This window comes from Toxorhynchites rutilus, chromosome 3 (genome assembly GCF_029784135.1).
Source record: "Toxorhynchites rutilus septentrionalis strain SRP chromosome 3, ASM2978413v1, whole genome shotgun sequence".
NCBI lineage: Eukaryota > Metazoa > Arthropoda > Insecta > Diptera > Culicidae > Toxorhynchites > Toxorhynchites rutilus.
In genome coordinates, this window is record NC_073746.1 from 135432474 (window position 1) to 135448855 (window position 16382).

At 40.2% G+C, this 16382-nt stretch overlaps 1 protein-coding gene across 1 annotated transcript in view; it reads right to left on the bottom strand.

The window, feature by feature from the left end:
- LOC129775763 (protein bicaudal D) overlaps positions 1-16382 on the bottom strand; it is a 66631-nt gene that overhangs the window by 10513 nt on the left and 39736 nt on the right. Inside the window, exons 3-10 of the mRNA XM_055780841.1 lie at positions 9881-10246; positions 9649-9786; positions 9396-9553; positions 1842-2149; positions 1573-1766; positions 1303-1514; positions 772-1238; positions 527-701 (exon numbers count right to left, since the gene is read on the bottom strand). Of these exons, the coding sequence (XP_055636816.1) occupies positions 527-701; positions 772-1238; positions 1303-1514; positions 1573-1766; positions 1842-2149; positions 9396-9553; positions 9649-9786; positions 9881-10246 (2018 nt within the window). The remainder of the gene's footprint in view (positions 1-526; positions 702-771; positions 1239-1302; positions 1515-1572; positions 1767-1841; positions 2150-9395; positions 9554-9648; positions 9787-9880; positions 10247-16382) is intronic.

A 16382-nucleotide genomic window follows, 5' to 3' on the forward strand; every position in this document is an offset into this window, starting at 1 on the left:
TCATTATCCTGTAGTAATAGCCAGTCAGCTTAAATATTGTTTACTATCGATGTGAAGCTGAGCGAAAATGTTTACATCTTTTTGCACCCATCTAGATTGTTTTGTTCTTTTTGATGTTAACTGAGGCTACTGTCAAAGCAACGCGAGTTCGTATTATTCCGGAGCAAAAGCTTGGGAAATTCTGTTTTTTTTATTTTTTTGCAAGTGGTCCCGTGCGTCGTTCTGATTGATTTACGGAAAAATACGCGAAAATTCGCATAAATTAGTCTTCATTGTGAAGGGTTGAGAAACAAGCTTTAGTCAGAGAGTAAAATATATTGCTCTTTCTTTTTGGTCATGGTTTTCACATTATCTGAACACTGGTGTATACGACAGAATATCAGTGACGTCGAGTAGGGGGTGCGTAAAAATATTTGAAAAGTATCAATCAAATTTTAGATTCCGGAAACCTTCAGATCAAGGGGGTGTAAATCAAACAACCGGATTATGTGCAATTTAGGATAGAATCTTAATGCAAAGCACTTACCGATCCATCTCAAGTTCTTCCAGCTTTTGGGTGAGACTCAGCTTCTGCTGCACAGCCAATCGGAGCAGCTGATTGAGAGTCTTCTTCTCTTCCTCAGCGGCCGTCAGTTGATGGGTGAGCTCATCGACCTGCGTTACGTATTCCTCGCAACGAGCAGCGAACATCGCCCGAAGACCTGTAACACATTAACAAACCCGTCATTAGCCAACGTGGACACGCTTGTCGTCAACACGGTTTCTACGTACTTGAGAAGGTAGCGGCATCCTCCTTCAGGATTCGCAGCTCGTTTCGCAGCTTGGACATCGTGTCGCTCACCACCAGCTTCTCGTTCTCGTACTTCGACTTCAGATTGGTGAGCGCAACCTCGGCCGTGTTCTTGTTCGACTTGAGCACCGTTCTGAGGGTGGCGATCTGTTCGCGCTTGGTCGACAGCAAACTCTTGAGCTTGATGATCTGCTCGTGCAGATCCGCGATCTCCTCCTTGGCATCCTTGTCACCGGCCGCCACATCCGAAACCTTGTCCTTGTTCAGTTCGATCGTGTGCTCCACCGCCGTCTTGAGGTACTTGATCTGATCGCTGATGGTATCGACGTATTTCTTGATTTCCACAGCATCGCTAAGAGCCTGCAAGTCCTCGAAAACGTGCGGTTTCGACGTCAAGATGTCTGATTTCAGCTGCGATTGGATGGCAGACAACGAATCGTTGTCAAAGCTGAAAAAGAAATGAAGGTACGTGAAGAAAAACGCTGCTTCAAATGTCACAACGCTAGACTAACCTCAGATCGTCATTCTTGTGATCCAGCAGGACACGGTTCGGGGTTTCACCATTGACAGTGCACACCAAATGGTACAGCTGAGCAAGATCATCACTAAGCGATACCAAATTGCTGCGAGTGGAATTAAGACTTTGGCCGGCGTTTTGTGAGATGGTTGTCAACACATGCACATCGCTGTGCAAATCAAGCGATTTCTGCTCCGATGACAACAGCTGCAATAAAATAACAATTGTAAGCATTATGAGAGAACCAGAGTATTGGGCGCTGAACCTTATTTTTCAAGTTGGTGATTTCGTTACGTAGCACAGTCATAGCGTCCGAGCAGTTCAAACCTTTCTGCAGTTCAACCAAGTCAGCCTTCAGTGTGTCGATCTCCTTCGCGCTAAGTGTGAACCAGTTGGAGTATTGCAGGATGGCTTCATTCAGCTTGTCGTTCATCATCTTATCCTTGTTGTTCGAGACGTCTACAATAAAACAAAGTGTGATTAAAAAAAGGTTAGAAGATCGTGATGGTGTGTACTCATCAACAATCAACTTACTTGCAAACTTGTCTTCCGCGGCGATCTGCTTCTTGAGATTCTGCAACGCGTCCACGTGGGCGGCCAGCAGCGTCAACTTGGCCATGAAGTTCTGCAGCTCGTTCTGACTCTTGTCCAGATTCTGTTGAGCGTCGCGCAAGTTAGCGGTCAGACAGATCTTCTCGTTCTCCATCGATTCCAGCTGTTTCTCCAGTTTTTTCAGTTCGTTCAGATGAATCTCCGAGAACAAATCCACCTTGGTGCCGTCCGGCGATTTGAGGTCGGCCGTTTCGGCCTCCAGCGTTTCCAAGCGCTTCAGGGTCGAGTCCCTGCAATTAAACAAAACGAATCAGTTTAAAATAGCTCTGTGTTTTTGTAAACTGTAGTTCTGTGTGTCCATATAAAGAGTGTTATGATCAAAATTTGGTTTCAAAAATCCCTCTTTTAGTTGGTTTGTGCGAAATGTGACCTCTGTGTAGAAGTTTCAAAGTGCAACTAGCTGACCCGGCAAATTTCGTCCCGGCCAAAATTTATTTTTCGTTATCACATCCACGTTTTCTTACTAAGCGCACGTTCATGGGTCCAATGGCAGAACTGTTCATTGATTGATCATCTAATCTACCCTTTAAAATATTTTTTTACTATAAAATTTCAGTACTTCTACCAAAACTCGACAATATAATATCAGATTATTTTCAGACGCAATTATCGTGCAAGATTTTTCATCCATTTGCAAATAAGCTACAAAAATGGTTTTGATAAATGATCCGAGCATTCTCAAAAATAAGTGTATCCGGGGGAGACGGATCTAACCTCAATCCGGACGTGACACAGTATAATTGCCCTTCGTGTACCCGACCAGATCATGATGAAAAGGAAATGGTATACTGTGAGGAAAGCCAGAGATGGTTCAATTTCAGTTGTGCCGGAGCGTCCGTTAATGAAGATGAGAACTGAAGGTATCCGCATGTCGTGAAGATGATCTGGCTGACAGTGATTCGGAAGATGACGATGTTGTTTCCGTTAAGGAGAGTCTTGACTAGCCATCCAAAGCCATAAAATAGAAGAACAGTGCGGAAGCAACCTCGAAATACGATAAAGAGATTGCAGAAGCAATAGAGGCGATATAGAAGGAGAAAAAGCGTATGAAGAGGTAAAAGGGCCAGAAGTTGGCATTAGCTAAAGCGAAGTTAGAATTAGCGAACGAGCAGATGGAAATACAGTGGACTTCGTACAAGCAGATCCTGGAAGATTGTTACGGAGAAGAAACAATTGCAGAAGGAAATTGATGAACTGAGTGAAAGCAGAAAGCGAACGGAAATGAAAGTGAAGAAACTCGAGAAGAAGAAGAACCTGGAGAGAAAGTTCCAGTGATTTCTACACTGATTATCGATCTGAAGCCGTCTACGCGAACGGTTCAATACAAAAGAAAAACACAGAGGTCGAGTAGATGTCGAAGAAGGAACCAACGATGGAAGAAGGAGGAATAAAAAAAAACAACAGTAACAATGTTAAATCGAAGACGAATTCGCAGAATGAACAATCGAGCGATTCTAGCGGAAACAGCAGCAGAGGAAGTTCTAAAGAAGAGGAAAAGAACAAGAATTGGAGGAAGAGTAAGCAGGAGAAGAGGCAGGATGAAGTGAACCAAACATATGCGCAAATTTTGGCACAGCAGTACCTTTCGCGGAATTTGCCGTTTTTTACCGGTCGACACGAGAAGTGGCAGCTTCAAGCAGCTTCATCCCCACTAAGGTTTGCGATCATCTTGAAGCAACGCAGGTCAATGACCACCTAGTAATCCCTTACTGATCCTGGAACTGGTTGAGATGTTACCTCCAAGGACGAAAATGGATTGGGATTGGTACAAAAGGAAACACGAGAGAGTAACGCTTCGCTTTTTTTGTCCGAACTGGTTACTACTGCCAGTGAAGTAAGCGGAGTCGTGGATGCATCATCAAAACCATTCGGTAATCGTGCCAGCAAAACCAGAGGCGGTAGATCGAAGGAGTATGAGAGAATTCTCGAGAAACCCGGAATACCAAAGACCGTGTCAAACGTGTGGCCGCACATGAATTTCGAAAGATGCGTATTGCACATCGACTGAAGATTGTCGATCGATTTGAACTATGTCTGAACGCACATGGGGAGAGCAGATGCAAATCGAACACCTGGTGTAATCAAGAGGTATCAAGGGCAGCACCACATCATGCTCGTAGATGTTAAGTTCTAAATTTGTTGAAGGTGACTGAGAAACCACAGCCACTAAGTGAAACCTGAATCGCAGGAATGACGAGGCTCTGAAGAACTCTCTGAACTATCGGGAATTGGCGAAGAGCTATAGCCATCTTAGAAAACTTCCGCTAGCTTCCCCGAAGATTTGAATTGGTTTGGAACACCTGATTTTATTTGCACCCATTAAATCGCGAAATGATCAACCAGGAAAGCCGATAGCCGTTAGATCTAGGCTCGGGTGGACTATTGATGGTCCGAAAGAAGGATGTAGCTTGTGAACTCAGGGTGTCGACTCAAAATCCGAAAAAAAAATTCCCTGATATTCCCTGATTTTCCAGTAAGTTTTCAGAAAAAAATCCAAATGTAGGTTAGCAATCAAATTCTCTAATAGTACTTCAGCTGAATTTTTTTAGTTAGCTGAAACAATTAAACAATGAAATTTGAGAACGTCTGTCGATATTTTCCAATAAGTGGATTGTTTGTGATTTTGAACCTTTAACGAACGAGCGTATTTTTTTCTAGAACGATGACCAGTTGGTCGACGGATTTTTAAGAAATTAGGTGCTTTATTTCCAGAGCGAGAAAAGGTGCATAATTAATATCGCTTTATTGGATTTTATGGAAACTTTCAGTAATAATAGGTAGTATATGAACAGGTTTGTCCATACAAAAGGAAAATGAAATGAAAATTTCAGAATGGGAAAATAGTGGGAGTTGAAATAAAGGAATAGATGTGTGTATGTGCTCGGAAAGGAATGTTCCAGATCACGTTGCATGCATAAAAAAGGCATAAACTAACAGAATTCCTGAAATATAACGGAATGCCACATGTATGGCGGGATTCGATTTTTTTAGAATATTTGCAATGTCGAGAGTATGGCGGCATTCGTTCGCTGAGGGTTAATTGAGTTGAACAACGACTGAGAAGTACCGTAAAAGATTTAAAAAATGGATTTACTAATACAGTACAAAGTTATCTTGCATTCTTTAGGCACCCTTCTGTGCGTTTTCCAAAACTTTCATCGTTTTACCTCAATTTCGCTTCTGCTTTCCGTAGCCGTTTCATCAACTTTGATTCAAATAACGATAAAGAGAATAAGACTTTCAAACTAGTTGATTCAACTAACTCAACATTTTTATTGATGCTATTCTTCCAAAGTTAAGTATAGCATCATTAACTTTTCGCACAACCGTTTTCTTCCACATGTTTTCATAAAACCATTCACTATTATTGGAGAAACCCTCTGAACGTTGGGGTTTCCATCAAAATAATCAATAGACAAAAGCTTCTCGAATCGTTTTTTTTTCGTTGAAAGACCAGTTGCAGTTCGCGTAATATGACCAATTCACGTTCATACCACCCATCGACATAAGAAGTTTGTTCAAATATATCATTTCCATGCCTTCTTCAACACGTTGAGTGCCACGGTTTTATAGCGATTGGATGGACATTTTTAAATGTATTAGGACCATCATTTCTTATCGTAGTGGAAGGTATTTCTGTTCGAAAGGGAATGCTTATGAGCTTATATGCTTATATTATTTACCTTTATTATCGTATGTTCTACTGTCAGTCTCCAGTGACTGACGCGGTTTGCACGAAAACAAAGTGTCAGTCACCAGTGACTGACATGACAGTCAACGTGTTAAAAGCTGCAAATTGAGAACGTCCCAAGAACATTGACGTCATGTAACGATTCATCAAATCCATCTCTTCTTCAACCCATAATCTGATATTCAGATCCATCTGTAGCTTTTTTGTAGTCTTGTTCAAAGACTCGTCGAAATCAACGACAATGTATAACTTACAAAATTTCATCGAGCCCAAAATCATCTTAAGGCTCATTTTATCACCTTCTCAGCTTTCTGGTTGTCATGAAACATTCCTCTCAATACAAGCATGTCTTTTTCAACAGTGCGGAGAGATTTGTGAAACATAACTGTTTCCAGGCACCACAAAATCTCAACTTTGATAGTATGATTTTCAAGCATGATTTAACCAATAGAAAGTAGTACAAGTAGAAGAAAAGGAAGTGAGTTAGTTGAAGCTGAACTGCAGATACTGATGCCAAATTCCAGCGCGAACGTAAAAATGGTCTACTATTGCACTGTCAAATATATTTTTGGTATCATTAACATTCTCATTATTGCAATAATCAAAATTCTAATTGGCGGAATTTCATTTTTTCCAGATTGGTGACGAAATTCCCTGATATTCCCTGACATTGTTTGAATTCCATGGTATTACCTAATTTTAAGGTAGTCGACACCCTGGAACTGTATGCGTTGGACATCATTCATACACTGATGTGTTCAATCAAGAACTGCATGATCTGTTCAAGTCACACCATGTACTTGAAGAAGCGGGTGTGGCAGTGGATGTTTTGCCAGAGTCATCCGGAGATTGACGAGCTCGGGAGATATTGGAAACTTCGACGAAGCGAGACAGATTTGAAACGGGAATGCTATGGAAAGAAAATGATCCATCATTTGGGGATAACTATCTAATGGCATCACGTCGGATGAGAAGTCTAGATAATCGCCTATCGCAGGACCCACAACTACTGGAAAACGTACGGAGCCAACTCATAGAACATCAAAGTAAGGGGTACTGCTACAAAGCAACTGTAGAGAGGAGTAGAGACAAGCGCTCTACGTTAAGAATCGCAACGCAAGTGAGTTCTCGGAGCAGTTTCCAGATGCCGTAAGTGCCACTGTAAATCGACATTATATGGATGACCACTTCGACAGTACAGAGACCGCAAACCGTGAAAAGGGCAAACGGGGTCAGGTAAATTCATTCATGGGACGTTTACGAAATTCGAAACTGGGTGTCACATTCTCACGCTATACTCCAGCAGGTAGGTAAGTCAAAAATTAACCAAACGGTCTATACCAATACCGATAAAGCTACGGGTTCAGGCGACGAGCGCCCAACCAAACGTTTTGAGTATGATGATGAGTCTGTTTGATCCGTTAGGCTTGCTGACGAGGTTCGTCATTCATGGTAAGATGTTGATACAGGATTTATGGCGCACAGGCTGTGAGTGGGATGACACGGTCGATGACGAGAGCTTCGAAAAGTGGAAGATGAACAGTACTGCTACCGGATATTGAACGATTAAGAGTTCCACGTCACTATTTGGGTGCTGGTGAATGCTGGTGACTACGAATCGCAACAACTACATGTATTCGTAGATGCCAGGGCCGGTTTATATGGCTGTGTAACATACTTTCGGATGAATAGATGGGATTCCTCGGCGTATCTTGGTGCAAGCAAGATCTAAAGTAGCACCGTTGAGGCAATATTCTGGACGAGTACAGCGTGATGCGGATGAATGGAAGAGTGTATTAGGAGAATTAATTCCTTTTGAGTTACAATTTCCAGTGATTCTGCCGACACCCGATAACAGTCAAGCTGATAGAATATCATCATAAACTATTTGGTCACGGAAACCGAGAAACTGTAGTGTGGAGACAACGTTTCTACATCCCAAGGGTCCGAAGAGAGTCAGAGAAAATCGGTAAAAAAACTATATGCAGTGCAGAGTAAGAAAAAGTAAACCGGTGGTTCCGAGAATGGCTCCACTTCCAAATCAACGAACTACTCCTTACGCTTCAGCTACGTGGGAGTAGCCTTCTTCGGTCCGATCAATGTGGTTGGACGTCACACGGAAAAACGCTGGTGTGCTCTCTTCACTTGCTTCGGAACAAGAGCTATACATCTTGAAGTCGTAAATAGTTTATCGTTGCAAACATGCCTGATGGCCATATGCCGTTTGGTTCGCAGGCGAGCAGTTCCTGTTGAGTTTTTCTCTGATAATGGGACGAACTTTGTGGGCGTCAGTAAGGGGGTTATGAAGGAGAATGCGTTTGTTCGGGAGAGTAGACGTGTTCGAGGACTCGATGGCATTCAATCCCCCATCAGCAACTCACGGAGTTTGGGAAAGTTTCGTTCGTTCGGTGAAAGAGGAGATGGAGGTATTGGAAGAGCACCGCTGGCTGACGGATGAAATACTCCGAACTACAAGAGGTCACAGCTATTGAAAGTATATATAAGTATATTGAAGCGGTGGTTGATCGAGTACTTTCCGTTAATCAACCGACGTGTAAAGTGGCACCCTCAGCAGGAGCCATTGGAAGTATGTGAAGTTGTATTTGTGGCAGGCAGGGCAACCAGAATTAAAGCAGTTGTGGTACGTACAGCCAAGGGAACTTATAAGCGTCCGGTAGCTAAGCTACCGGTGCCGGTGTTACGGGGAGGGGTTGTTGCGGCACCGGTGACGTCATAGACATCAACTGTGTACCCTAGGGTGGCAATGGATGTATGGAAAAATTTTCATCATCGAACTTAAAGAACCAACCATATACATTTTGTTTATTGGCCCAAAAAATACCTGTACAAAATTTCAGTTTAATTTGACATGATTTAGGGGTGCCTCAAAGTGTTCAAAGTTTTGTTTTTTTTACCCTCGAAAATTTCCCAAGGATGGCGTACATGAAATTGGGGTTTTCAAAGCAAAATATTTTAATGCCAAATGAATTCAGATTGCATGAAACGTCGAGATCTGCTGTTATCTCAAAAAAAAAAATTTTGACGTGACCATTTTCGCGGCCACCCTAGTTTACCTATTGCAAGTAGCCGACATGGACTTGTCAGACAGGGAGAATAGATAAAAACAAAACATTCTGAAAAAGTTGTTGATGATGAAATAAAGATCTGTTGAGTTTTAACTGATTTGTAGTTATTTGAAAAGGCCGAAAATACGACAGGAAAAACATTCATGTAAGCTTATAGAATTATAGTTACCCAAGTTAGTTTTATTAAATATATTTTTTTTGCAGTTTTGAGCTGCTAACAAACAAAGCTGCTACAAAAAACGTTCGAATAAGTGATCTGAACAACTAGTTGCACTTGAAAAAGAAAAAAAAACAACTTTGTTTGTTTTCATGACAAAAAACTAATCAATTTACACGCATTTTTGTTTGGCCAAAATTAGAACGTAACATTCTTTAATGCAACCATTAAAACATATCTATTAATTGAATATTTTTGGCACATTTTTTTACAAAACCTTGATCGTCAATCAATCACATCCATATAGGATTAAAATGTTCTAATTTGATGTAATAATTATATAAAAGCCAAATCTGTTAAAAATCAAAATGCATAAATTCGATCACAATTTGAGTGTTGCTTGGCACGTGTTTTTAAATCTTCGATTGCACAATTCTTCGCAATCCCGTCAAGCATGCAACCGGAAGACGATTTTCCCCGTTGACACGGTAACCTCGTTATGTCGAACACAAACCAAATATATAAATTATTATTCTACGTACTTCAGTGTAGGCATCTCATCCTCACAATCGCTGCTATTCAGCGTGCTCTCTTCCATTCCCCGTATACTAATTGCCAAATTGCTAATGTTGTACATCGATTCCCGATTGATATGTGTATCAAGCTCCTTCTTCAGTGCATACTTCGTCTCGCGCTCGATCTGCAAGCCAAAAACATTATCAGAAAAGCGGTACACGGTAAAAAAAAAAGCACGGTTATTGCGCGAAACCGGTGCACGGTTATCACACCACTTACTTGCAACGCGGTCAACGCATCCTCCATCTGTTTTTCGGCGATTTTCTTCAAGCTTGCCAGCTCTTCCACCTGCGAGTTGAGCAGCTCTATTTCCTCGGAGAGTCTTCTGATTTCATGTTTGGCACCTTCAAATTCCACCTGCAAGCGCGAATCGAGAAATGAGTCAGTCCAGTTGACGATTGGCCACTCGCGGATGAATAATTGAGTAATCACAATCCATCGAACAACGTACCTGTGAACTTCTCAGGCTGGCCACCTGCTTCTGGAGGGAAATGTTCTCCTCCTCCAGTTCGCTGTAATCGCTGAGCATTCGGGTTTCCCTGTATTTCATGTCTTTGAGTTCGGCCTTCAGTCGGGCGCGTTCCGCTTCCGCGCCGGATTTATCGCGGCCAATTTCGGAGTTTTCCTGCAGCATCCGGTCGCGCTCGTTCGTCACCCGTTCCAGCTCATGCCGCAGCTGTTTGGTTTCGTTCTCCAGCTCCAGAATCTGCAGATTGAGGGATATCTCCATGGCGGCGGATTCATTGAGCAAGGCATCCTCCTGCTCGATACCACTTTTGGTGGTAACTTGCTGGGTCTTTTGAAATTTTTGTAGTGCCTGTTGAGCAAGGGAAACGAGAACAAACGGTGTAAAAAAGGATACATAAATTGCGCATTTCTTCGTTTGCTGGTCTCGGCTAAACGATGGAAAAAATGATGATCATAACGACAACGGTTGAATGTGCTTTCATATGCGGAATGACGCTACAGAAATGCTCGTACATACTGCTGCAAGTAGCGCTGCTTCGCCGCTTTATGAGAGAAGGCTGCAAATCTGTCGCAAGCAGCTTTTCCCTTGCGAAAGCTCTTAAAGGACACACAGCAGCGACAAATGAAAATGGGGCAGCAAAAGGTGTTGACAATGCGAAGGATACGTTTTATGTTTGGCAAATGATGTCTGAACACTACCTTCTAGCGGTTTTTTGTTCTTGTTTTGCGATGAGAATTGCACAGCTGGTCGCATTTTTGATCGCGTAGTTTATTCGAATAAGTGGATAGTGATAAGTAGATTTAACAAAAAAAAACTAGAATTTTTTACGGTGAAAATATATGCACCGCAGCGAACCTCAACGACCACATTAACAATTCAAAGTGCAAACCACTGAACGACATTGCGGCGGCATCCTTTATTCTCTCATTAAAGGAAAGTTTTATTCTAATGATTACGTTGGGAGAGATTTCTATGCAAATAAGATTATATTCATGTTGTTTGTGGTTTCCTCATTATTACGTGATTATTCTCTGGAAGAGGCGTTTCGGTGTTATTTGTTTGAAGACCTTTACTCTTTCAAGTGAACTGAAAGTCTTTTGACTGTATTCAACCGATATGTGGCGAATGCCTGTTAGACGCTTTCATTGAATTGAATTAATGTAATGAAGATCTGTTATCGAATTAATCATTAATATCACATATACAAAATCGGCCAGTTACAGACATGTTTGCGGTCGATGTATGTTATGTAATAAGTTATGGTATAATGAAATTTAATATTATGTATTTTTTACAAGAGAAAACAACATTTATTCTGTGAAAAAGTCCATTTGAAAAAAATATAAAATGAAGGAAGGAAGGTATTGAATTAGAGAGACTTTAAACTCTGAGAGTTCATTCGTCTCTATATAATGAAGTATTTTATTTGCCTTTAATACATGATACTACTTTAATAAGGCAAAGAGAAATAGGTAGTAGAGTTAAAAATGAAATTTATCTGAAATCAGTTTCATTCTTTGATTTTAAAATAATACCGAATAAAAAATACAAATACATATTCCAAAAGAAAATCAAAACATTGGGACATATTGGACGAAATGCCAGAACAGAGTTCAAATTATTTATCCAATGCAAAGTCCAAAACAGAATTCATACGCGTATAGTAGAGTGCCAATGGATGTATGGGAAAAAAGTGACCTTCAAATTTTCAAAGGGAACATGATTGAAAATGTTGATTCCCACGAAAAACTACCCTATGCAAAAGATCAGCTCAAACAGACTTCATTTACTAGTGTTGCACAGTCGTCAAAGTTGGTTTTTTTCAAAACCGAAAAATCACCCAAGCGTAGAGTGGATGAAATCGGGCTTTGCCAAAAAAAATTCATGCAATTTTAAGACATTTGGCATTAATTTTTTTTTTTAAAAACCCCGATTTCCTTTACTTTCCCCTTGGGTAATTTTTTGATTTTCAGAAAACTCAAATTTTGACATCTGCGACAATAGTAAATGAAGTCCGAATGAGCTAATATTTTGCATACGGTATTTTATCGTGCAAATCAACATTTCGCAGGGTGTCCCGTATGAAAAATCGATATGACGATTTTCATTGGCACCCTAAACCATACGTTTTGCCTCGTATTCCGAAAAAAATCCCAGATGTCGATTTGAAAAAAAAATCGAGATGATAGTATATCTCGACGTTTCATGCAATTTGAAGACATCTGGCATCAAAAAAAAAATCGAAAACCCCGATTTCACCCCGAAACACCATTGCATCCGCAAAAAAATTGATTACTGTGTTTTTTATACCGAAGGAGTGATCGAGCCCTATTTCATCGTCGATGAGAACGACCGTCATGTTACCCTCAATGGATAGCACTATCGCAACATGGTGAAAAACTATTTTTGACCAGAATTTGAAGGTCTTCACATCAATGACATAAGGTTTCAACAAGACGGTGTCACTTGCCACACAGCGCACGTTACAATGGATTTATTGAAAAGTAATTTTGGTTAACTTGTTATTTCGTGAAATGGATCAGTGAAATGGAACCTCATTCATGCGATTTGACGCCATTGGATTTTTTATAGACTTTTGTCAAATCACTGGTCTACGCCAACAAGCCAGCAACTTTAGAAGAACACGTAGACAACATCCAACGCAAAATTCGCAACATTCCGGTCGAAATCGGTAGCCAAGTAGTGGAAAACTGGGCCCAACGGGTCGATCGTTGTAAACTACTACCATAAAACAATAAATTTGAACACAATACCCTTAAGGTTAAATAACGAGACTGGGTCCACTACAGAAGAAGTCAGAAACTATCAGCTGTTCAAAGCATGGGCTACATGGAGTTGCTGCTTGCTGGACAATATCCTAATCCCATTAAGGAAGAACAAAAGGGTTAACAACTATATCTGCCAGCATAATAACACTGCGATTCATGTAAGCAAGAAGAATATGGCATGATTTCCCGAGAGAATAATTCAGGTTATGAAGTGATTAGCTCGTAGAGATCCTCGCGAGACGTGTCTACAGTAGCGGCCGGCAGTTTAGAGCAAATCGTGAGCTGCAACCATGTGGACAAAAACCCACAAACAATCCTGGATACCCTAATTGAATGAATGTCGAACCTAATTTTTGAAACTATTCTTTCAATTTTTACAGTTTCCTTGTTTGAATAGTTACATCGAAAATAAAGCAATGAAGCGCGGTTAAAAAAAATTTGTACATAAAAATGTGTTTTTCGTTATTCAACATAACATAACTATTGAAATAAGGGTTGGGACGTCTTATGATAAAAAAAAAACGCTATATTGAAATATCTATCTATAAAATACAATAGCTTTCTTTTACAAATCGAGTTCAAGCTAATCTATAAAAAAAATGCGTGTACCCTTTCAAGAACTTCTGCAGTGTAGTACAAAAGTGATTAATGAGTTCTTCAACACACCAATGCACCGTCTCAATCAGAGGACAGTCACCTTTCGTTTGACTAGAAACTGCGCTACCAAAATCGCGGTGTACGCGAGCGCATTGTCATGAAGCAAAAACCATTCTACAAATCGGTACTGGTCGGGCCGCACCAGTACCTCAGGACACTTTTGTAGAAGAGCGCATTCACTGTTTGCCCTAGAGGACAAAATTTGATGGCGGCTCTCTGCGCCATTATTAAAATTGTGACGAGACAAAAAATCACTACGTTACTTTATCAGCCAAAACTAGCTACTGAATCGAGATAGCGGTTCATGGTAGAAACGATAGCTGGCCAGAAGTTGGCGGAAAGTAATTCGCGCGTTGGAGCAGAGATAGCGCAACTTCCCGATTTCAGCGCGCGGTAGTTCCGGAACTTTTTGAATGCACTGTGTATAGCCAAATAGAATGTTTAATTGGCTGTTCGGTTGTTCGACTCTGGATTTTGTATCTAGCGAATTCGAGATCGTAGAAGTTGTGAACTACCGTGAACTACTGAAGTCTACTAGAAATCGCTAGCACTCGGTCGGATCTTACTAAAGGATAGTCTCCTATGTTTCAAACGGTCGGATCTTACTAAAGGATAGTCTCCTATGTTTCAAACTAACCGGTCAATCAGTGAAATAAAGGTTTGCTTGCGAGAGGCCGTCGCATCTGACGACGGATCGGCGGCCGACTCGATCGCATTACAACGGTTGCATGGGGCCGTCTCGGTTCCTTATCATCGTTAGATAGGGACCAGGTATGGGCGAAATCGCATCGAAATTCGTTCAACAACACTCATTCACAGATAAAACAAAAAATTCACAGATTCTCCGTTTATGCCTCACTTTATTTGAGACAGAAAACATTCACCTATCATCTTCGCAAAGTTCATTCTCGAGTTTAACGGAAAAATACTGTCTCGATTCCGCTCATCTATTCTCCGAGAATTTTGCATTCCCTCATTTGCCTCTCGAAATGACGTTAGATGGTGATATAATCAAATTGGAAACTTTTGCTTGAGCCAGCGAGTGCTCTGTAAAATCATTCGTTTTACACTCAAATAGCAATCATTGAGCCTCGATCCCGGCAGTAAAATATAGGTAGATAGTTGAAAAAAGGTTGACCTTTTTTTTAAAAAAAAAACGGTAAATATTTTGTGTCATCGAAAAAAGGTTAAATAGAAATCGATTTTCGAAATAGAAAAGTCGGAAAACTATTGTAAATTTGAATAGAATCGATGTGCGGAGTCCATTAACTAAGTATAACAATTCAAAAGAAAATCGCGTATATCTGTAATAAATTTGACCTGGTCGAATCAACAATCAATCAATCAACGAAGATCAACAGCAAAATAAGATCCTTGAACATGAATTAAATGCATTGGTAGCTGCTGTAGAACAGTTTTGTAATGAGCTATCCATCTATTTGAATGTTAAGAAAAAGCCTTCATAGAGAATAAGGCAACATACGGAATATCTTTCCAAAGAACCAAGTGAATTACAGCGTCGGCTGATCCTGCAACTTCCGACTTCTATCTGTTCTCTAAGGCGTACTCTACATAAGATGGAAATTAGATTCGATTCCACTTAAGCTGTGAACCAGAAAGCATCTTGGGGGAACTGATAGATAAACACTTCCAGCACTGTTTCGAACAATCCATAATTCCAAAGAAAAATTCTACCAAGGAGTGCTTCGAGGAACTGCCATAAGATTTAGTGAACTAGAATTTAAAGATAAAAAATGAAAACAAAAGCTCAATTAACGAAGCTCGTCAAATGAAAGTCTGCTTATTATAAAACCGAAGCAGACAGGCGAAAGGTGCTTTGTTTGCTTCATACTAAACCAGTCATGGGAACCAATATACAAATTCATGCCAAGATATCGAAGAACTAGAAAGAAGTATTGTTTGGGCACCATAAGATGTTATCGTTAAGCAATTCGCGAAGAAAATTATGAATAAACAACTCGTAAATGCCGCACGATACCATCATTACCTACTGTTTTTTGACTAACATCCAAAAGAATACTATTCAGAATTATATAGCAGCATACTTATTATTAGAATTATAATAGCAGAATAGACTCTCATCGATGACATCACATGAACAGTAGAGAGAATGCGTTTTAGCAACGAGTGAATTCGAAGGCGGTTTCCGACTATACAAAAAATCTAGAATCAGAAATATGCCGATATTTTTTTTTAATATTTCATTAAGTGAGTTTCATACAGTTCAAACAATTTATTACAATTGTAGAAAATTAATGTACAAAAATTTTATAATGTACTCCAACTATGACATAAGAACTTTTTAGGTTTTTTGATACAAAAAGTCCAGTTTAAACCTCAAAATGATTTGAAATTTACTACGGGTTTGCAATTTTTTTTTATATCGTACACACAATCACTGAATTTAAAACCGATAATGAATATATTTTTTCAAACCGGTTCTTCATCGAGTTCAATTTTGAAGGAAAAAAAACCCCTTAGGGCATCCATATACTAATATACTAGGGGTTAGACATCAATTGAATATAGGCTACCCAAAATCAAAATCAATATGGCGTCATTTGTTTACCAACATATCATTTGGGAGGATTGAAATCGTTGAAATCACGGTGATAGTAAAAATAAAGAGAAATGCGCTGCTTTATTTTTAACTGCATGAGCGATTTTCATATTTCGGTTTCACATGGAGGTGTTCACATTTAACATGGAGTTTAAAGTTAGCCACTATTCGACTATATAACCGGACCGAGTTGTAAACAGCAGTAATTGACAGAACCAAAATGTCAGTGAACCGCAGCAATATTGGGTACACTGGCAATATGAGGGATTTGACGTTTTAGTCATACCCCCGAAAAATATACAGCATTTGATAGCGTCAAACATGACCACTGACACTCGCGAGAACGCCCAAACTCTCAAGCTGGTGTAAATCAAGACGCTTAACATACTGCCAGGTGGGTCAAAATGTGAAAACTACTCTGCAGCCATCTAAAAACTATACAAAATCAAGACGATTA